Source organism: Leptinotarsa decemlineata, unplaced genomic scaffold (genome assembly GCF_025532065.1).
Source record: "Leptinotarsa decemlineata unplaced genomic scaffold, Ldec_3_MD MMD2_tig00078346_RagTag_RagTag, whole genome shotgun sequence".
NCBI lineage: Eukaryota > Metazoa > Arthropoda > Insecta > Coleoptera > Chrysomelidae > Leptinotarsa > Leptinotarsa decemlineata.
Genome location: NW_027412724.1, coordinates 213421 through 231945, shown reverse-complemented (window position 1 = coordinate 231945; position 18525 = coordinate 213421). Strand labels below are relative to the sequence as shown.

The window sequence follows — 18525 nt, the reverse complement described above, 5'->3', positions numbered from 1 at the left end:
ATCGATATATATGATATCAATTTTTTTTTTACAATATTACCTTTACTAAAAACGGATTTTGCTACACAGTATCTTCCGTAAATGAAATGCGTCTTTAGTAAATTCTATAGAGTGAACATTTTTTAATTATCATGGCTAGTGTTGTTACTGTTCCTAAAGTAACGGTTCAGTGTATTAATAAATAATTCGGAAACAAATTAACCTATACTCTCCATCTTTTCGAGAATATTTATTATTGAAAATGTGTATATGAATATATTGAGTGTTTCATCAAAGACAGTTCACCTTCTTATTATTTATAATGAATGAATGATTTTTTTTATACAAAGAAACATTACATGTTTATAGTAGAGTTAATGTAACATATAATTCGAAAAAAAAACATACTAAGAATAATTCAACCAATAAAAATATGTGAAACTACAAAACTGACAATCTATTTCAAGATATATTCTTTATTCACTTTTTTATATTGTTAGGTATTTTATTATTTAAATTAACTCCTTCATGAAAAATACATTTTAGACCAAATTTACTTTTGTGTGGTTGTAAAACTATATTTCGTATTTGCCGTAAATTATGGTCATGAATTGAATTGATTTCAAAATATTTCCTTGCTCAAACGAGCAAGACGTCTCCCCTTACGAAAACGCCATCTATGGGATCGACAGAGAACTCAATCCTCGAATATCATAGATCAGGGGTTCCCAACCGGTGATACGCGTACCACCAGTGATAGGCGGGAACGTTTCAGGTGGTACGCGTGAGTCATGTGAGCAACATGCTGTTAATAGCAAACATGACTCAGCTCACGGGTCGCTAGAAAAACGAAATACCCATAAACCAGTGAACGGCCTGACATCTTTGTTTTTCTATTACATTGAAATTTATAATTCCTAGGTAATGAAACAATAAAACACTTTAGGATTTTACCTAGGAATCCCCAGATAGTACAATTGGTAAACAAAGGGCGTTTCATTTTTCACCTGGGGGTTTTTAAAAGGATTGTCTTTTACTTTTACTTACATTATAGGTTCGTTGTGGGTGTTGTAATTATTAATTCTGATTTTGTATAATAAAACTGAACTATGAAACAATTTCTGACGTCCTCTTCTACTTCAAAGGATTGTGCTAAAAAACCTAAATTACCGACCAATCGTAAATACGATGAAATCTACTTACACTACGGTTTTATAGTGAAGCCAGGGTCTAAAACCAGTGACATTCCTATTCCTCAATGTGTTGTATGTCTTGAAACACTTTCGAACCAATCCATGAAGCCTTCTTTACTGATGCGACACCAAAATACTAAGCACCCTGATTTGATTGGTAAGCCCATTGAATTTTTTAAAAGAAAATCTATTTTTTTAAGGAAGAAACCCAATGTTTGACGAAATTTTTCAATACTGATACTAACTTGATAAAGGCTAGTTTAAGAATTGCAAAAGATGGAAAGCCTCAGCTGTGACGCTTTTACTGCCGGTCGCTGTGGATATGGTTCAAGCCGTGTTAAGAGAAAAGGCAGCCAAAGAAATTAAAAAAATATCACTGGTAAATAACACAGTAAAAATAAGAATTGACAATATGTCTAATAATATTGACAAACAACTGGCTTTAAAACTCCAAGAATGCACTTATTTTGCACTTCAAGTTGACGAAATCACTGATGTTACAAGGATTGCGCAGCTACTCGTTTTCGTGCGATATGATTGTAATGACGAGGTGATAGAAGAGGTTTTTTCTGCAAACCACTTGAATCAAGTACCACAGCGGAACTCAGTTTTAACGTAATTGATGTATATGCGCTCAAAGTAGGCATTCCCTGGTCCAAGTGTATTGGCTTGTGTACAGATGGGGCAAAAGCTATGTCAGGAAAATTGACAGGGCTAGCAGCAAAAATGAAGGGAGTTGCTTCTGAATGAAAAAGTACGCATTGTGTCATCCATCGAGAAGCATTAGCTATTGAAGGTATGCCGGAAAATCTTAACTCCGTTCTAAACACAAGATTATTCTCCTTGATGTGTGAAGAAATGAGAGGCAAGTTACAAACTTTTCTCCTGCCTATAGAAGTGAAGTTGGTTATCTCGCGGGAAAATTTTGAACCATCTCTTTGAACTGAGATCAGAAGTTTTCATGTTTTTAAGTGAAAAAAATCATGACATGAAAAAATTATTTGCTGATGAAGAATGATTGTCAAGATTGGCTTACCTAGCCGACATTTTCGACAAACTCAACACATTGAACTTGGGACTTCAGGGACAAAACACAACAGCCTTCACAGCCAATGACAAAATAAACCTCTTCAAGAGAACGTTGGTCCTGTTTTGTTCATAAAAACAGGAGGAGAATTTATCTGCATTCCCCACTCTATCATCATTTTTTGAAGAAAATGAAATATCTCCAATTCCAAATGTGATATCATTGTTCAGTTAGAAGGCTTTCAAAAAAGCTTTAAGAAGTCTTTCTCTGAAGAGTATTCAAAAGTGGACTGGATCAGAAATAATTTTTCGGGAACCTCACCAAATGAATTGGAACTAAAAGAAAGTTTTATCGACCTTACAGAAGATTCCATGAAAGATTATTTTAAAGAGAAATCTCTAACTAATTTTTGGATCGGATGTAAAACCGAGTACTCTTTGCTCTTCCGGCAAGCTCTGCTATTTTTTATGCCATTTGTTATGAGTTACTTGTGTGAGAGTGGATTTTCTGAACTCTTGTACATAAAAAATAAATATAGAGGCAGAATAAGTGTTGGAGAGAACTCAAGAGTGAAGATAAGTTCCATTATTCCTAATGTTGATATTTTAATCACAGGCAAACAACAACAAGTTTCGCACTAAAGGCTATAAAAGTATGTTTTGTATGATGAATAATTTTTTGCTGACTTTTCAATAATTTTTTGTTCGTATGTTTTTGGACCTATGGGTAATGAATAAAACTGTAAATTAATACCATTTCAATCTTTTTACTCCTCCTTTATTATAAGGATGTTATAAATAAACAAATATCTAACCAATATTACTGGAGTTTTTTCCCAAATAACAATTAATTAAATTAAAAATAACAATTTGGTGTTGGGAAAAAACTCCAGTAATATTTATTACTACACCATAGATTCCAAACAGTGCATCATAAATATCTAACCGTTAAATATGAAGTTTTCTCAGGAATTCAATTAAAAAAGCCTTTGAACACTTTTTGAAGAGTAAATATTATATGTTTATTAAAATTTTTATGTCTGGTGGTACGCCAATATTTCTCAAAAAGTCAAGTGGTACGCAGGTGCAAAAAGGTTGGGAACCCCTGTCATAGATGAACGATGTACTCCAAGGCAGTCAGATGCGAAGCCAAGCTTCGACTTCGAATCATCCATTAACTTATTGGGGTGAACTAAAAGTTTGCTTGTATGAAGTTCTTTATAATATATATTTTTTCAGTTTGGGGAAGATGAAAATACCCAAATAGATTTAAAAAACAGTGATTTCTTCCACAGAAAATGACTTTTGTTCAATACCTTTAAGGGTTGCTCTTATACATCATGCAGCTATCGTGGACGTATTAATACACGGTTTATCTTTTATTTTCAGATGAAATAATGTCTGCAGTGCCTAAATACGGTTTCTGTGCAGAAGATGTAATAAAGGAGGGTCGAACAACGAAATCCAATATAGAAGCTGTAAAAAAATGGTTGTCCTACAATACACACATCCCTCCGATGTCTGATGAACAAATTGTACTATTTTTGTTAGCATGTGATAATGATGTGGAATTTACGCAAAGGACGATTGAAAATTTTTTCAAGCAAAAAGCAGCTTCTCCTGAATTATTTGCCAATAGAGACATAGATTTGAAAGAAAATCAGTACCAACATACTATTACGTAAGCAATCCTATACTGTTAATTTAGTTTTCACTGGTTGGAAGGATAATTAATCATTTGTTCATTATTCAAGTTCATATTTTCATATGTCTCTAAATAAATCAAATCACCGAAACATGCTTAAAAATTTTAAATCTAGCTCACTAAATTCAGAATCCAAATAAAGTTTTTTAACGATGAATAGAGACTCCATTTCCATCAAATTCCTCCCAAAGAATTTTGAAAAAGACTTGGCTGGGATTAAATCAAATAGGTGAATGAATGTCATTACGATGTCATCGATGACATAAGCAGATCAAGCTTATTCCGTGACATTCAAAATCGTAATTCATGAATGAAGTGTGTGTATTTTCTATAATGTTATCCAATTTGGTACTGAAGAGCCTTGGGGCAAGTGTCTTAAGGCGAAACACGGTGTATACCAGTTAGGGTGACAGTGTTCCATGTGAGTACAATTTATTACCATTCATTCAAAGTAGAACTCATGTGAATGATATCTGATTCTTATTCCTCAACAAATGTTCGATATACAAACTGAATAGAGAAAAGTATCTTCTGTATAATTCAGTGTTCATTTAGAAGTATTTGTTTCGATAGAATTTTTTTCTTTCGTGTAATTCAATGTTTATATGAAAGTAGCTGTTTCAGGAGGACTTTCTTTCAGTTTGTGTCTGAAAGTTACTTCTTTGCATGATCTACACATCCATGTATAGAGTTACTTACTGGTTACGAAAACCAACAGATATATATATATATATATATATATATATATATATATATATATATATATATATATCTGTTGGTTTTCGTGTGGGTTCACATATAAGTATTCAAGATCAATTTTAGAAGAGGGAATTTCTGGGGAGTAAATTTCGGTCAGCCTGCATATACTTTGGTAACGTCTCATTCATCCACTATTTCAGATTCAGTATCTACTGAACTGCTGCTGAATAAGTCGAAAATCTTAACAACCATTTTTTATTCTGTCATATATCTATCTCATTCAGAAAATTGGCATTCCTCTCATTTGAAACTGTTTTGCCATCAAAGGTTAACAGCACAAGGGCGGTTTCTAGAATCCAAAATCTATCATCTTGTGAATATTCAACAAAAGCGGTTAACACTTCCACGAGAAATATCACCAATCTGAATTTTATTGTTTCGGACTTCCATTGTTTGATATGATTCTACTATGATTCAAAATCTATGAAGAAACAAATGAAATTAGAATGGATAGCTAAAATGTCAATTATATTAAACAATGAAACGGTAAATGAAAATGTAATAAAACCAATAAAACAATCAAATACAAAATGAAAATTACCGCAGAGTAAAAAAGAACTGAAAAATAAAAAAATTAAAAAATGATAAGCAAAAACTTAAAAAATAAATTGAATAGTTCAGTAATCACCCGAAGACGATTGTGGATACTAACGATCGAAACGTCGTGAAGTAACTTGGTTTGAAATCTTTTTATTTTGTTGAATTTTTTGCCTACCTTAATTTTCATTTTTTTATTTTTCATTTCTTTTTTACTTTGTGGTCATTTACATTTGGTATCTTCATTATTTTATATTACATATATTTTAGCTATTCATTCCAATTTTATTTGTTTTTTTCATAGATTTCGAATCATAGTAGAATCATATTAGACCAAACCAATAAAATTTACCATGAAACATTGTCAACCACTTTTAAACAATCACCAATCTATTCCATATATCTATCTCTGATTTCGTTTCCAAATCCTCTTTCTTACCTTCTCAGTATATCCCGTTGCATAGATATCGCCAAGAATAATACATACCTGCAAGAATTTTGACAACAAAAATTATAGAAATTCAATCATAGGAATGAAGTCATTTTCAAAAGTGTGAACACATCTTAATGGAACAATCAAAGAACACAACATGGATAACCAGTTGGGTAGAGACATACTTATTGACATTAATTTTCAAGACGTCCAAATTTCTGGCTCAAATATAATTGAAATGAAGAAAATTGAATGCAAAAGTTGCAATTTCCACTGAAATTAAAGTAGAGGCAATTTTGATAACCACTTCCATGAGACGAGATACTGAAGTATCAATTGTATGGACTCTCAAACAATTTAAAGTTATTGAAAGTTTGTTACTGTTGATGAAATATATTAGTTTAATTGAGATTCTTCGTAGTAATCTACCATAGAACTCATCAATGGTCATGATTAATGGATGCAACTATTTAATTCCTGCTTCCTTAATAAGAACTGTGCATGCGTAGTAAAAGGCAATCAACTGTAAACTCAAAATACGAATACCAAGGATATCAACTTCCTCTTTTCCTCTGCATCTGTCGCCTCAATTAGACCACTAGTTACGCTATCTAATCTAAGATAAAAAATGCACTGCTTTGGCATCATCTAGTTGCCTACTTGTAGCGAAAACTGCAAAGAGTGGCAGAAAACGACTCCAATTCAGCGGTCGATATTTTCGCTTCACTTTTCAACGGTCCGTTTTTGATAGTCCTTTTTCAATATTCACGTTTGTATTTTTATGGCGATTATTATTTTGGATACACAACATGGTAGATACACCAGGAACTCAACTTTGTGAAAACTTTCTTTCGTTTTTCGTTTTTCGAACGAATATGGTCTACAGCAAATTGAATTCAGCCTAAAATAGCACCACTTTCAGGTAGTCTAGTGCTTGTGTTTATTTAAGATCTGAATGTTAAACTCTTTTCTGAAAAAGTGTTTCAAATGTAACTGGTAGTTATTATTGTGGCAAGAATTTTTAAATGTGTTTTTTTTGCTGAAAAAAGTAAGTTTTTCGAACTCTCTCTCCTATTTCAGAACCCAGAGATGCAACAGCGTAATCGTTCTAAACAATACGTTTAAGAAATAAGTCTGATCACCAATATACATCAAAATGTTTCAATTTTCAGTTATTTCACAATATTTCCAAAAAGAACGAAGGAAAACTGCGTAGTTACATGTGGATCATTGAGAAACACAACATATTACAAATGGAGTATAGAACCCCAAATCAAAACAGCATTTACTCTCATCGATACTTCCCTGTACTCTAATCCTCCAAACGGACTAATTTTCATCCTAGACCTGAAAGGGGTAATGTATTATATTTTATCTACTAATAAGTGATTAACTGTAATATGTTGAACTAATTATTACATCACCACTCTACAAAGTACAAAAATTACTTTACTATATTCCAACTGTGTTTTTATTTTGTTTGCCCTCGATTTATTGATTTTCTCAGAAAAACTAACCTCCAGTACTTTCTTCTGTTTTTTTGGGTAAAAAACCTTTCACAATCTGAAAAATTAACGTATGTCAAATAAATAAGAGCCATCACAATTTGAGGCGAAAGTTTCAGAGTGAATTTCAGGTTTTGAAACGAAAAAAGATTGTTTATAATTTGTATAGGTCATTTCGGTTTGTTATGAAACATTTGCCCTCTTCTACACAACTCAAAATTGTCAACATAACATTAGAAAATTCGCTGGTATCTATATTTAAGTTGAATCTAGGAAACGTTATGTGCTTCAATTTCATAAAAAGTCTACAGTCTAATATGAATAATTTGTAAATATTCTTTAAACGAATTTTTTTGTGGAGGACTCATTGTTTTATACTGTTTATTTTTTGGATTTATATTATATATATTCATTTAGCTTTTATTTTTCCAGATTGTGGAAGGTTATGAACCCAAAAAACAGTATATGAAAAAGAATAATTTGTGTTTTCTCTCATCAGAACGAATCTTTTGGGATTTTTTCTATAAAATATAAATTTTGGATACCAAAACATCTTTATTGAATGAGGCTTTCGACGGTATATTGACTATCGTTTATTCTGAGTTTCGCAACGTTTCGCCCAAACGAGAGGTTGACAATTTATATAGAATAGACAATATAATATAATATTGTTTGTATTTTTTCTTGATTTATCGCTTGATGCTGTTTTTTTTCATATAAAAAAATGAGGTGAAGTTCATCGCCTAGAATCGTTTGAAGTTTTTAGGATACTTCATAATGTTTTTTCCAGAATAGGTCGTGGTATTTAATTTTGAAGCTCCTGACAAGTATTCATACCCAACCCTTGAAAATACTTCATTCTTATATTCATTATACGTAATCCTAGGAAAATAACTATTTTATTCAATGTATTTCTACAACGGAAGCTCTGAAAAAAATATGGAACTAACTACAGCACGGTAATAGGACATTTGATCGTGCGTTTTTTTTAGTCTTGGATCTCCTGGTCTCTTCCACTGGGACGATTGGACTTCAGTTTTGATGTCATAACCATATACTCAAGATTCGTCACCAGTTATGATCCTTTCAGGCAAAACTGGATCGCAATTTTGGAACGAACTTCGCTGCCACACCCCTCATGCCCAAAATTTCCGAAAAATTTTTGCGTGGCATAAGCCAACCGATATGCCGACAGCCTCAGCAACTTCTCTAATAGTGATTTGACAATTCTCTGCAACAGTTTTCCTCACTTTCTCAACATTTTAATCAGTTGTTGATATGCAGGGGTGTCCAAGGCGAGCGTCGTTATCCACATCTTCTCGACCTTCTGTGGAAAGCTTGTATCACTTGTGAACATTTTTTCTGACTCAGAGTACAATCACCGTATGCCACTGTCATTATTTTAAGTGTTTTGAGCACTAAATTTCATTTTTACACAAAATTTGATACAAATTATTTGATTCATTGTTTACGATAACAGATAATAGGAGAGCCCAAGCGGGGATTTCGGGATTTACTAAAGCGCGGCAGATTAATATACAGAGGAATACCTTGTACCCGGTTAAGTACCTCCACCAAATATGAGCCTCTTATATAGGGCCGCCTTTGAGGAATAAAGGATCAGATTATTATAAAAAAAAAATTGATCATCAGAAATTGTCGAGCGCGTCAGATTAAGGTAGGGTAAGTTAATTTCATGCTAAAAAGTGTATATTCCAGTAATCTGATAATTTGAGAGTGACGTAAAGAAAGGGGAGGGCAGCAAAGTTGTAAAATAATAACGTCATTTCGACATTCTCGAGCGTAGCTATTTTTTTTTTATTTTGAAGGAAATAATTCAAGGATAACGAAAAATATATAATCTGAGAGCAAGCCGAAATAAAAATTCGTCGATAAAGTTTAATGCGTGCAGCTGTGTGATACCTATATTTCCCTCTCCGAGTTTCTATTCCTCTTTCACTTTTTCTCTATCTATTGCTCTCTCACTCCGTCTCCACTCTGAATTCTGTTGCCATGACGCCCTCACAGCTGATCACAGAGAGTCGTTCGTGATGAAGATGATGATTAATTAATCAATGGATTATAAAAAATTTAATTTTTTTTGAGAATTTTTCAAAATTATTTTCTTATAAATACAAGTATTCTACTTAAAAAACGTACACTTATTTATTTGCATACTATTTCCTGAGCTTTCCAATTAATTAAGTTCAATGATTTAAAAAAAAAATTAAAAATAAATTTTTTCTGTCAGATTAGGCGAATCCCTCTAGATAATCGTCAGATTATGAGACAGCACGTCTAAAACATAAAGATGAACGATATCTATATATATCTTAATCTGATGCGCTTGAGTATTTCAAAATGGCGATTTTTTTTGCACATTATAATAATGGCCGCAGATCGTCAGATCGAAATCGTCAGATTATTGGATGAGAGCTTTTTTTGTTGCACTTAACACCCCCTTAGAAAATCTGACGCGCTCGATTAAATTTTTTTTTTCACTTTTCATCCTTACATACAACCACCCGCATCATCCAAACGATCAGATTAACATACGAAGACTATTAAAAATACGTAGGACATTGATGCTATCAATATCTGACGCGCTCGAGTATGTTCATGCAACAGTATTTTTTTACATATTTAAAAATCTATAGCCGCTTCCCCCACCGATGAAAAGGTATATATTATATAAAATTGTTTTCTTCTTATCATCTAAGCTTTGCAACCTAATATGTCTCGATGACGCTCGAGTAAATCCCCATTTTGCATCGTGGCTCCCCAGTTAAGAAAATCGCCGAACACGTAAAACACTTCCAACTTTTATACCTCTCACCAACAAAATAAACATGCTAAAGATATAAAACTATGAACATATGTTCATAGTTTTATACTTACATAAAAAAAAATAAAAAATCGCTGATCTAATGTACCTAGCCCGCAAAATTTGAACATTGACCTTATATTTTGACCAGCCCTAGTATAACAAAACTCGGTTGTCAAAATAACGCCATCTTTCAATACATCCAGCTGCTCCTCATAAAGCCACGCATTTATGGGGTTCAATGTTTTTCATCAATCAAATGGCACTTCAATTGGCAATGTATGAGGCAGTTGCTTCGTCGACGACAAAACCAATTTGCTGTTAGAAAACATGCAACCAAACTATTTCTCGTGCAACATTTAATGATAAGTAACTGTAGCCCCCTCTGTCGGGGTGACATAACCATACAAGTTGCTGAGATTTTTACAACGTTTTGGTTTGAAATAGAGTTTCAAGTTTCTAAGAAGTTGATTCTGCTATTCCAGTTATGTAATCATACCAGGACATATTTGTATCCAATAAGGCACTCAACAAATTATTCGACGTAGATAGCAAAATCGTATGCCTGAATTATGGTGTTCATTTTCGCCTTATTTCCCTTCTTAGCTTAGCGAAAACTAGTGCTTCGGTTTTCGTGGCATTAAATTCTACGTGGTTTACATCACCCAAGGTTCATTGAGTTATAAAACATCTGGCCATCTAGGTGGCAAGAAGTGATAAGGGAAGAAGAAAAAAGCAAAATATTGGATTTGTGGTCTTCTGAAATATAACCAATAGTTGATGTACTACCTGGGCTGAAGAGTCTTGGACCTAACACATAAATGGCGCTAGATTTATTGCATTCACCGCTTTTTCAGTTAGTACTGTTCAAGCGAAGCAATCGCTGGAAAAGGGTTATAACAACTCCGTTCCATCAGAAACAACAATTAAACTTTGGTTTGCTGACTTCAAACGTGGTCGTAGAGACGCAGATGATGAAGAACGCAGTGGACGTCCAAATGAGGCAGTAACATCAAAAAATATTAAAAAATCCACAAAATCGTTTTGAATGATCAAAAAGTAAATTTGGGTGAGTTAGCCGACATTGTAAAGATATCAAAAGAACGAGTTGGCTTTATATTGCATGAGCATTTGACTATGAGAAAGCTCTGTTCAAAGTGGGTGCCGCGCGAGCTTACTGTTGACCAAAAATAAGAGCGTCTTGATGATTCTGAACAGTGTTTGGCCATGTTTAAACATAACAATCTGAAATTTTTGTGCCGATATGTGACAATGGATTCAACATGGATCTATCACTTCACTCCGGAATCAAAACGATCGTCATCTGAGTGGAGAGCAACTGATGAACCTCGTCCAAAGCACACGAACGAACAACAATCGGCTAGAAAGGTTATGGCCTCGGCCTCTTGGGTCGGTCGGTCTCATGCATTTATCAAGATTGGTCCACTAAAAAAATTCTTCGCATATCTTCAGGAGGCACTCCCTGTCAAGCTGAAACAAGTTCACATCATGAATGCCTCCTACATTTTTGAGAAATTGCTGGTGATCACTAAAGCTTTCATGAAACGGGTGTAATATGACTTGGTGAGGCTGGAAAGTATATGGCCTGTATCTTGGGATGTGCGTAGTGTAATATTCATCGAATATCTTGAGAAGGGAAATACTATCAATAGTGATTATTATAAGGCATTATTAGAGCGTTTGAAGACCGACATTGCAAAGAAACGACAGCATATGGCAAAGAAAAAATTTTGTTTCATCAGGACGAAGCACCGTGTCACAAGTCAACCAAAATAATGGCAAAACTACATGAATTGGACTTCGAATTGCTTCCACATCCACCATATTCTCCAGATTTGGCTCCCAGCAATTACTAGCTGTTCGCAGACCTCAAAAAAATGCTCAGCGGTAAGAAATTTCGATAGAATGAAGCGGCGCTGGAATGATTGTGTGGCTCTTGATGGAGATTAGGTTGATGAATAAAGTCAATTTTGAACAAAAAAAACGGGACTTTTCATGTTTTAATCGTGAAGTGTGTGGAACACTAGCATTAACGACAACTGTATCCAAAAGAGAACCTTTGATGGCCACTTTGAAAAAGCTGGATAGCTACAATCAAGGAGGAACTAACAAGTCATAGCATCGAAGTTCGGTTAGCAAACACTCTCGCCAGATACGATCAAAGGCCTCGGAGATATTGCGGGCAACAGCATGAGACCCCGTGTTCTGGTAAAAATTCTAAACTATTTCCTCTCATGTGAGGTCAACAATTTTGTAAGTATGTGTGGCAGATACCCGACCGAAAAACAACAACTAGACCATCTGATGCCGCGCAGAAACTTTTGCAACGTTTTCCGTTTGGAAGATTCGTCGCAACTTTTTTCATTTGTAGATGGTCGCGATGACCACGGACAGGCTGGTATCGGAGTACTTACTAGCTCCTCTTCATTGCCGGGAAGGTCGGTTCGTATAAGAAAAACAAAAGCTCTACCAACTAGTTATAAGCTTCGCCTACAGTTGATTCGGTTGGCTAGCCACCGCGCGTCCTGCTAGCGAAATGCCCAAATTCTGATGAAATTTAGTAAACCTTTGCCTCTTATGTGAGACGTACGAATTTTGTAGATACATGTGACAGATACCCGACGAAAAAACAACAACAAACTCATCTCATGCCGCGAAGAAAGTTGAAGTTAAATCGTTAGACATCTATTCAACGTCTTCCGTTTGAAACACTCGTCGCAAGTAACTCTCCATATATGAAAAGCTAAAATTAATTTCATTTGATAAAAAATTGGCTTCGTTAGCAAATACAAAGGAATACAGACATAATTTAAAAAAAGTTACAAAACAAATGTTTCTGGTAGGTACTCATTGACGAAGTCTTGCTCCGAGCTACTCAAACTCAACCAACATCACATGTTTACATAAATACTTAGAAGAAAATCAAATAGCAGTGATGGTACCTCAAGAAAACAGTGAATAAACTGTTGATTGCTAATTATGTCTTTAAAAATTGATGAAGCCAATTGATTTATTCGATGAACAAAGTTGAAATTACTGAAAATCATTGATGTTCATAATAAACAGGAAGAATCGTATTATAAGGTATATTTTCAGGTCGGTCTCATGCATTTATCAAGATTAAAACTTGGTCCACTTAAAAAGTTCTTCGCATATCTTCAGGAGGCACTCCCTGTCAAGCTGAAACAAGTTCACATTATGAATGCTTCCTACATTTTTGAGAAATTGCTGGCGATCACTAAACCTTTCATGAAGCAGGAGTTATATGACTTGGTGAGTTTTATATTGAGCAGAGTATAACTTATATGTATGTATGAATGCAATAAACCTAAAAACTACAGCAGAACAGATTTTCATACGGTTTTCACCAATGTTTGGGTAAAATGGTTGAAATATAACAACAAGGCCGTCTTTAACCTATTGGAGGCCCTGGGCATAATAGGATAATGGGGCCCCTATGACTTTGACAGAACACTATTTTGTTAGAATAGACAAAGAAAGTAGATAAACAAGGTTAAATATTTATTTTTATCAACAATCACATGATACGAATAGATAAATGTAATATAGTCCACAAAAGTAACGTAGCGGTGTGAAAAAATTACTTTAACAAATATTTTATTACATTTTATTTATAAAACAAATACAATTAAGTAAGAATGGAATATTGTTAGGAATCACACGTTAAAAGGTAAGACCTCGTTAGTCCTTAGCTCGCACAAGTTTCTCAACTTCTGAGAGTTGTCGTTCGTATGGGGGCGATAGCTGATTAACGGAAAAACAGATTTTAAACAGATTTTAAACAGATTTTTTAAACAGATTGTTGCATTAGAGATTGCACTAAAGATAAAATCTCATTCATATATTTAATTGTATTTTGTAACAGTGAAGTGAGTCCCTAGTGGGCCGGTCGGGTCCCCATTTTGTTGCAGATAGCGTGGTTTAGTCCAATAAAATGAGGATTTAAATTACCATGCAAAAGGCAAGCCTGCATTTTTCAATATAAGTTGATTTTAGCATACATTCAAAGGATTCATTGTTAAAAAATGTTGAATTTCATTTAGGGCTTAGAAAATGAATAAAAACTACCCCAAAAATCATTTTTTTAAATATATCTCGAAAGCATAAAAATATATGAAAAAAAGGTCGAAACAAAAAATGTAGGCAATAAAATTTTCTATAAAATCGTTCCTGATCACTTTTGACGTATTTGCAATAGAAACCGAGATATTTGCAATAATCAATTAATACTTATAGTTCAGACGGGCTGCAGTAGAGCGGCTATATATCTCCAGCACTACGAAATAGAAGTGTTGTCGGTGTTTCCCAGGTGCACATATGAATGAATGCGAGTTATATTTATTTTCATTCCCGAAAGTGTTTGCATCCATTTCATTAGAGTGTTTTTTTTGCATTTTATTGAAGAACCTGTGAAAAGTGAAAATGGAACGTGAATTGTGCTCAATTTGTAAATTGCCTCTTGAAAGTGATTGTGACACAATTGCAACTGTGAAAAAAATGGTTTAAAGACATTAATAGACAAAAGTAAAGTGAAAAATGACCTGAAATATAAAGTGTGGAAAGGCAAGGAGTCATGTCGCTTTCATGATGGTTTGTATATACTGTATATTATTTTATGTTTTACTCTACGGTAACAGAACCTAACAGTGAAATGTTTTTATTACAAGAAATGATTTATAAGAATATAATGAATTATTCATCTTATTCATTATTATGTAAAAAAATATCGAAAATAAATTTGTATTCTTTAATCTGTGAAATGTATACAGTGTGTAAAAGCCAAATGAAATAAATTCATTATTACGGTTACAGTACATATTGAATAAATCCCGGAAGACGTCAAATGTAAATTATAATTTGACATTCTTCTACCTAAAATTGTCACCCCTACCTTCAGCCCCCTTCGAATGACAGGTACAACCCCCAATTTTTTGATGTTATCGCTTTTAAATACACTCAAAAACTAAATGTAATGCAAAACGTAATTGAATGTAGAATATAAAAAAGAATCATGGATGTTAACGAAGTTAACCGCAAACGTCTTGGAAACATCCTAATGTCAAATAAAACTGTCTTCTAACATTATTCAACATATCAGGCATGACCGACCTAATCGCAAGCGTTATTCGTTCTATTGAGTCATTAAAATCTGAAGGTATAGTTTCGTACACATTGCCCCTCACATATCCCCATAAAAAAATCTAATGGTGAAAGATCAGGTGATCGCGCTGGCCATTCAATCGATCCTCGCCTCGCTTCATCCTGCTAAAACCATATCGTATTCACTGGAACTAGAGGGTTTCCTGGATCAGGATATAAATTCGCTAAACTTGGAATGACATTATTTTGAGTTTCGAATGATTATCGCCCTTCAAGTTGCCCTCAATGAAAAAGGGACCAATGATATGGTTTCCTACAATCCCTGCCCAAACATTGACCTTTTGAGGATATTGCGTTTGTTCTTTTCTCATCCAGTGATGATTTTCCTTTGATCAGTAGCGGCAATTTTGCCGATTAGCATGACCATTAAGAGAAAAGTACAGTCATCATACGAATTAGCGCCATTTTCACAATCATTATTCGATTCTGCAGGCTTCATGAGGAAGACCCAGAAGTCAGATTTGTTTACTGTTTCCAAAACCAGTCTTGAAAGTGATAAATGGTTATTATCTTTTTCATTCGTCGTTGATGGGAGGTTTTTACTCCACCAAGTCACCTGGCCTCATGGTAAAACATACTTGGAATTATTTCAATCTTATAGTCAATACATTGTTACTCATTTTACTAGTAATGCAGTGGTTGTATGGATACAGCAGTAATCAATTTGGTGTCAAGTCTTACGAAAGATATCGAAAACAAGAGAAAAATGTTGCTGCAGATGTAGATTTTGACAAAAATATTCTTGTTACATTTACACAAACGAATTTTTAATCAGATATTTGTAACAAACACAATTTTGTTCTGAATTTGAGTGAATATCTACGCTCGACTGGAATTAAAGTAAGGAAAGCTGATGAAGATGATGATTTACTTATTGCCAATACCGCGATATACTTGAAGAATAACCATGGAAATTCAGTTGCAGTTGTTGGCAACGACGTCGATTTATTGGTTTTATTGATTGGTCTCACAACAACAGACGATAATATTTTATTTATAAACTAACTATATCTAAAAAATCTACCAAGAAATTATACTCCACTTCTGATAATAGTAATTTCGAATAATTCATATTATTTGCACACACTTTCGCAGGTTGTGACACAACCAGCGCCCTATTTGGGAAAGGTAAGAAAAAATTATCTATAGGTACATATAATATGTCAGAAAATCAACAGAAGCAGAAGTGGCTGATTATTAATGATATTTTGAAAAACGTTGAATCTCATGAGGATTCTGAAGAAGAATGGGTCCTTGATTATAACGATTTTTAGTACTAAACATTCTTCTTCACCTAAAAAATATTAAAAAGCAAAATTGAGGCATTTGGTTAAGAATTATTGGAATTTTTCGCTTTTTGCTACTCCATCTTGATACAAAAAAATGTGGGGAATCTTCCAAAACAAAGAACGTAAAAAGAAATCAATTTCAAAAAATTAACTCTATACAAAAACGAGTAGATCCGAAAAATATAATTCCTTGTAATTTAATTATTGACATTTTTCGTTCTTTTTGTGTAAAAAAATTTTTCCGTATTTTTTTACACAAAAACCATGTGTTTGAAGATTATTGACAATGTTTCATGATGATGATGCTTGATGATGGGTTTCCATATGTTGCGTATCTCTACGCTAGCTTGCCTGAATACGTTGTTGGACAACATATATGCGGCTTCCTTGAATTTTCTCCTAAACTAGTGTTCCTCTTTGTGGATGATTTCAGCTTGAGCCCACTTGATATTATGTTGATGAGTCCAAACATGCTCTACTATTTCGGATTTGCTGCTTTCTCCTCGCTGTGTGTGTTTCTTGTGCTCGGCAATGCGAACTTTCAATGGCCTCTTAGTTTCACCGATGTATGATTCTCCGCACTCGCAGGGTATCCGGTAAATGCAATTCTTGGAATCGCAGCCCGCGTTTGGTGGCCTGGTTTTTGTGAGGCTGCTACGGATAATGTTTCCCGATCTGAAACAGGTCCTGATGTTATACTTGGATCCAATCCTTCTTATCCTTCCCGATAATGCTCTGATGTAGGTAAGTGCAAGCACTGGTTGTGACGGCTTCTCTTCCTTGCGAGGCTCCTGCTGTCTTTTAGCCAAAGTCTTCTCTACCATCGCTTTGGAGTAGCCATTCCGTTGAAGATCATTTTTGATGATGTCTAGTTCCTTCTCGAAACCTTCCTTCGTATTACAGAACCCGAAAGCACGGTCTAATAGAGTCTTGATGATTCCTCTTTTAGTCCATTGATGGTGGTTGGATTCCTGGTTCAGATACTGACCCGTGTGAGTGGGTTTTCGGTATACAGATGTTTCCCACTCAGTGTCGGTCCTCTTCACCAAAATATCTAAGAATGGCAATTCGTTGTGGATTTCCTTCTCCATTGTGAAATTGATGGAAGGTCTCACGCTGTTGATGAATTTCAGAAAGGCGTCTAAGTCAGTATTCTCATGGTTCCATATAATGAAGGTGTCGTCAACATATCTCAACCAGACTCGAGGTTTCTTGTGGGCTTCTTCAAATGCCAGAGTTTCAAACCACTCCATATATATGTTGGCTATGACTGGTGAAAGTGGCGATCCCATTGGCAGCCCCTCATCTTGTGTAAAGAATTCGTCATTCAGTTGGAAATAACAGTTTCGTGCACATCATCCTAGTAATTCCATAATTACTTCTATAGGTAGATTCGTTCTCTCTTTCAGGTTCTCGTCTTCGGATAGCTTTCTCTGTATGATTTGAAGTGCTTCTTCGACCGGAACGTTGGTGTAAAGACTTTCCACGTCGAAACTGATTAGTTAATCTTCCTGTGTGACTTCAATTGACTCTAGTAGTTCGACAAAATGCCTTGAATTATTCACAAAAGAGGATGTTTTTCCTTGTAATAGTTTTATTATGGGAAGTAAAAATCTAGACAAGTTTTGAGTAGCCGAATCTCTGGAGCTGATGAGCGGTCTAGACTAGAGTCAATTGAAGATCAACTAATTGATTTCGACGTGGAAAGCCTTTACATCAACGTTCCGGTCGAAGAAGCACTCCAAATCATACAGAGAAAGCTATCCGAAGACGGGAACCTGAAAGAGAGAACGAATCTACCAGTCATAGCCAACATATATGTGGAGCGGTTTGAAACTCTGGGCATTGAAGAAGCCCACAAGAAACCTCGAGTCTGTTTGAGATATGTTGACGACACCTTCATAATATGGAACCATGGGAATACTGACCTAGACGCTTTCCTGGAACACATCAACAGCGTGATACCTTCCATCACTTTCACAATGGAGAGAAAAATCCACAACTAATTGCTATTCTTAGACGTTTTGGTGAAGAGGACCGACACTAAGTGGGAACATCTATATACCGAAAACC

At 34.6% G+C, this 18525-nt stretch overlaps 1 protein-coding gene across 4 annotated transcripts in view; it reads left to right on the top strand.

The window, feature by feature from the left end:
• Positions 1 to 18525, top strand: part of LOC111515605 (alpha-tocopherol transfer protein) — a 46012-nt gene that overhangs the window by 17148 nt on the left and 10339 nt on the right. For 3 of the 4 annotated variants that reach the window (XM_074185685.1, XM_074185686.1, XM_074185684.1), the window contains exons 2-4: positions 3588 to 3879; positions 6805 to 6988; positions 13079 to 13255. In XM_074185685.1, coding sequence (XP_074041786.1) covers positions 3596 to 3879; positions 6805 to 6988; positions 13079 to 13255 — 645 coding nt within the window. In that variant the 5' untranslated portion in view covers positions 3588 to 3595. Of the gene's footprint in view, positions 1 to 1259; positions 1330 to 3587; positions 3880 to 6804; positions 6989 to 13078; positions 13256 to 18525 lie in introns of those variants that run through there. The other variant, XM_074185683.1, reaches the window with a different exon arrangement.